Source organism: Cyphomyrmex costatus, unplaced genomic scaffold (assembly GCF_001594065.2).
Source record: "Cyphomyrmex costatus isolate MS0001 unplaced genomic scaffold, Ccosl1.0 scaffold437, whole genome shotgun sequence".
Taxonomy (NCBI): domain Eukaryota; kingdom Metazoa; phylum Arthropoda; class Insecta; order Hymenoptera; family Formicidae; genus Cyphomyrmex; species Cyphomyrmex costatus.
In genome coordinates, this window is record NW_017278608.1 from 121744 (window position 1) to 124694 (window position 2951).

At 44.7% G+C, this 2951-nt stretch overlaps 1 protein-coding gene across 1 annotated transcript; it reads right to left on the minus strand.

Annotated features, from left to right (window-relative positions):
* Window positions 1–540: 540 nt before the first annotated feature.
* On the minus strand, window positions 541–1578 carry LOC108777483 (uncharacterized). Its single transcript, XM_018544395.1, has one exon. The coding sequence runs from the start codon at window positions 1576–1578 to the stop codon at window positions 541–543; it is 1038 nt and encodes a 345-aa protein (XP_018399897.1).
* Between the last annotated feature and the right edge of the window lie 1373 nt (window positions 1579–2951).

The following is a 2951-nucleotide window of genomic DNA, read 5'->3' on the forward strand; positions in this document are numbered from 1 at the left end:
GTCTTCGTAAACTGCATCCAGGGTCTCGATGTGCACGCGTTCGTCCAGAAGCAAGTCTCGCAGCCATGTTCGTTTCTCACGTCCCTTGACGTACACCACAGCATCCTCCTCCTCCTCGCGTACAGCACTCGTAATCAGGCGTTTCGCCTCGCTGTACGAGGTCGTCCCGTCCGTCCATCGCAATCCATGGTGATAAGCAATCAACCAGGAAGCGCAAGACCTGTCGAATCTTGTCAAAAATCTCCATGGTACGGGATTCGTAAAAATGTAGTGCGTGAGTTCGTACCCGTGTTTCAGTACCGCCACTTCCTTCACGATGAATCTCTCGTTGACGATGAAACCTTGCAGATCCACGAACGTCGGTACATGCATGTCATCGAGATGAAGAAGACTGTGAACGATGTCGACGTATCGTAGATTTTTATATCGCGCGCTTAGATGATTTTGCGCACAACGTTGGTCAGCGGGTTATACTCGACCACGCGATCGTGCATGATGAGACAGTACGCGGTAGTATTCGCGGGTACGTTCTCCTTGCACTTAAATTCCATTCGCACGTCCACGGTCGCGCTCTTGACCGATTCGTTCTGTCGAGAGCAATCGATGATTACAAACGGACCGTTTCGTAAGAAAAGTCGTAACGGTGAGATTCGGTTCGAGATACTCGTATCCGTAGTAGTCCTTGCAGAAGCGCGCGTACATGTTGTACAGAATCGCCCATTTGTTTCTAGTGAAATCCAGATTCAAGTCGTCGTACGGATAACATTCCGAGTTCAAGTAGAGTTTCACGTTGGTCAATTTACAGTCGTCGAATCGGCTCGTATACTCGGCCATCTTCTTTCGATCCGTTTGCAGAGCAAAGATGACGTATCGCGGTTTTTCCAGCTGAGTCGCAGTTTTCATAGCCCAGGAATGCTTCGTCGTATTCGGTAAAAGCGGGTACTCGTACAGATCCCACGAGCGAAAAGGCATGCTCAGGTATCGTCCACTCTCCAAGGCCCGTAGCATCGACAGCTTATTTATCTCGCTCAATACCACGGGCGGCATTCGCCATTGGATCTTGAACAGTTCAAGCTTCGGCTCCACCGTCCAATTTCCCAACAGACAATTCACGTCGTTGCACGCTCGTATCAGAATCAACTCGTGACGAGCGTTGATCACCACACGTCTGTAATCCTTGCAGAATCCCAGTAGTACGTTGAGCGGTACGCAGAAATTAAAGTATCCATCAGCCTCAGTCTGCGGATCCCAGCCAGCGTTTCGCAGAATCACGCTTTTGTCGGATGACACCGTCACGTAGTTTTTGAGCGTGCTAGTTACGCCCACGTTTCTGTTGCGATCAATCTCCACGCCGTTGAGTTCGTAGCGAATCTCATCGAACATGAAAGCGACGCAATTATTTCCCAGTGCCACGTCGGCGTTCGGTACCACTTTGGTCTTTGCCAATTTTCCTTCGATGTACAGAAAACTTTCATACGACAGCGTGTACAGATCTATCTTTTGAGGGGAGTTATGACCCCCCACCCCCAACGGGGCACGTGGGGCACAAGGGGGGTCGAAAATCTTAAATGGCAACATAGGTCGAGTGAGGACTCATTGGAAAGGTCTTTTCGAGACGAATCCAAAACACTACTCATAGAGGGCGCTGCGTTCACTTTTGGCGGGAAAATGCAATTTTGAAGATTTTTTACTCAGAAACATTAAAAAAGTTTAGTGTTTCGATAATTACAATAAATGCTCAAAATATCTGCCCTCCTGTGCTTGATAATGAGCAAGCCGCAATGAAAACTCGTATCTCACATTTCTTAGCATTTCGACAGTAATGGCTGGTTTATGCTTCGGTCTTAAGGACTTAATCCTAAAATTCAGCCAATAGAGTTCAAATTTCGGTTAGAACTGGCAGCTTTATTGGTTTAATTTTGGGATTAAGGCCTGAAGCATAAACCAGGCATAATTGTATTCCTTTCGTTAGGCATAACAACACTATAGCCCAGTCATATTAGGTAAAAAAAGGGGTCAACCTCGGAATGAAAGATAATAAGCTGTAAATTGGTATAAACCTTTGTTTTGTCGTTGTAAATGTTGTCTCAAAAGTCACAAGTGCTATCGTGTCCGCGTCTTAAGATATTGAAGGTCAAAGGTCATAAAAATCGGTTTTTCGCGAATATCTCGCTTTCTATTGCTTAAATGAGATTTGCACCTATTATAAAAGTTGTAGAGTATAAAATTCTCTACAACTTTTGTTTGAACTTTTTTTTCATACGATCAACCTTTTTTGCGGTAGACCGCGAAGAGTGCGCCGCGTACAGTCATATATGGCCTAATGCAAGGTCAAGCGTGAGTTGCGGTTATAACTCCCCCGTACAAACATTATTTGAAAATGGAGTGCGTATCTTGTTGGCATTATATAATGCTCCAAAATGTGAGGACAACATTGATCATTTCCGCTACACGCAATTCATCAAATTAACGAAACTAAATAAACCTGTACAATTGTCAACACTTCCACCAACAAGTGTAGCAGCTCATCAACATATAAATCGTGTCTACTACCAGATTCAAACGTGGTTAGGGAAGGACTTAGAACCTCAAGAATGGGGCTGGATGCTTGAAAATGAAATCCTGGAGCCCATAAGAACGTTATTGCCTCCAGCACCAGCCGAACTACTAAATATAATATTTTGCAATTGCAAAAACGGTTGTGGTTCCCGCTGTGGATGCAGAAAATCAGGGATACTATGTTCTTTAGCTTGTGGCCAGTGCAATGGACAAGCTTGCCTCAACGCTTCACTACATCCAAGTAATCCCGATGAAGAAAGCGCATACGATCCTGAAATTCTGGAAGGTTTGGAGATGAATATGACCGATAATGAGGATGATGACAATGAATTGAACATTTTCGAGGGATAACAAGAAGAAGACGACGAAGAAGAAGAATAACTTAAAATATA

Bases quoted from the DNA above. Each gene is read 5' to 3' on its own strand.
- LOC108777483 (XM_018544395.1), bottom strand. From the start codon at position 1,578: ATGTTGCCATTTAAGATTTTCGACCCCCCTTGTGCCCCACGTGCCCCG.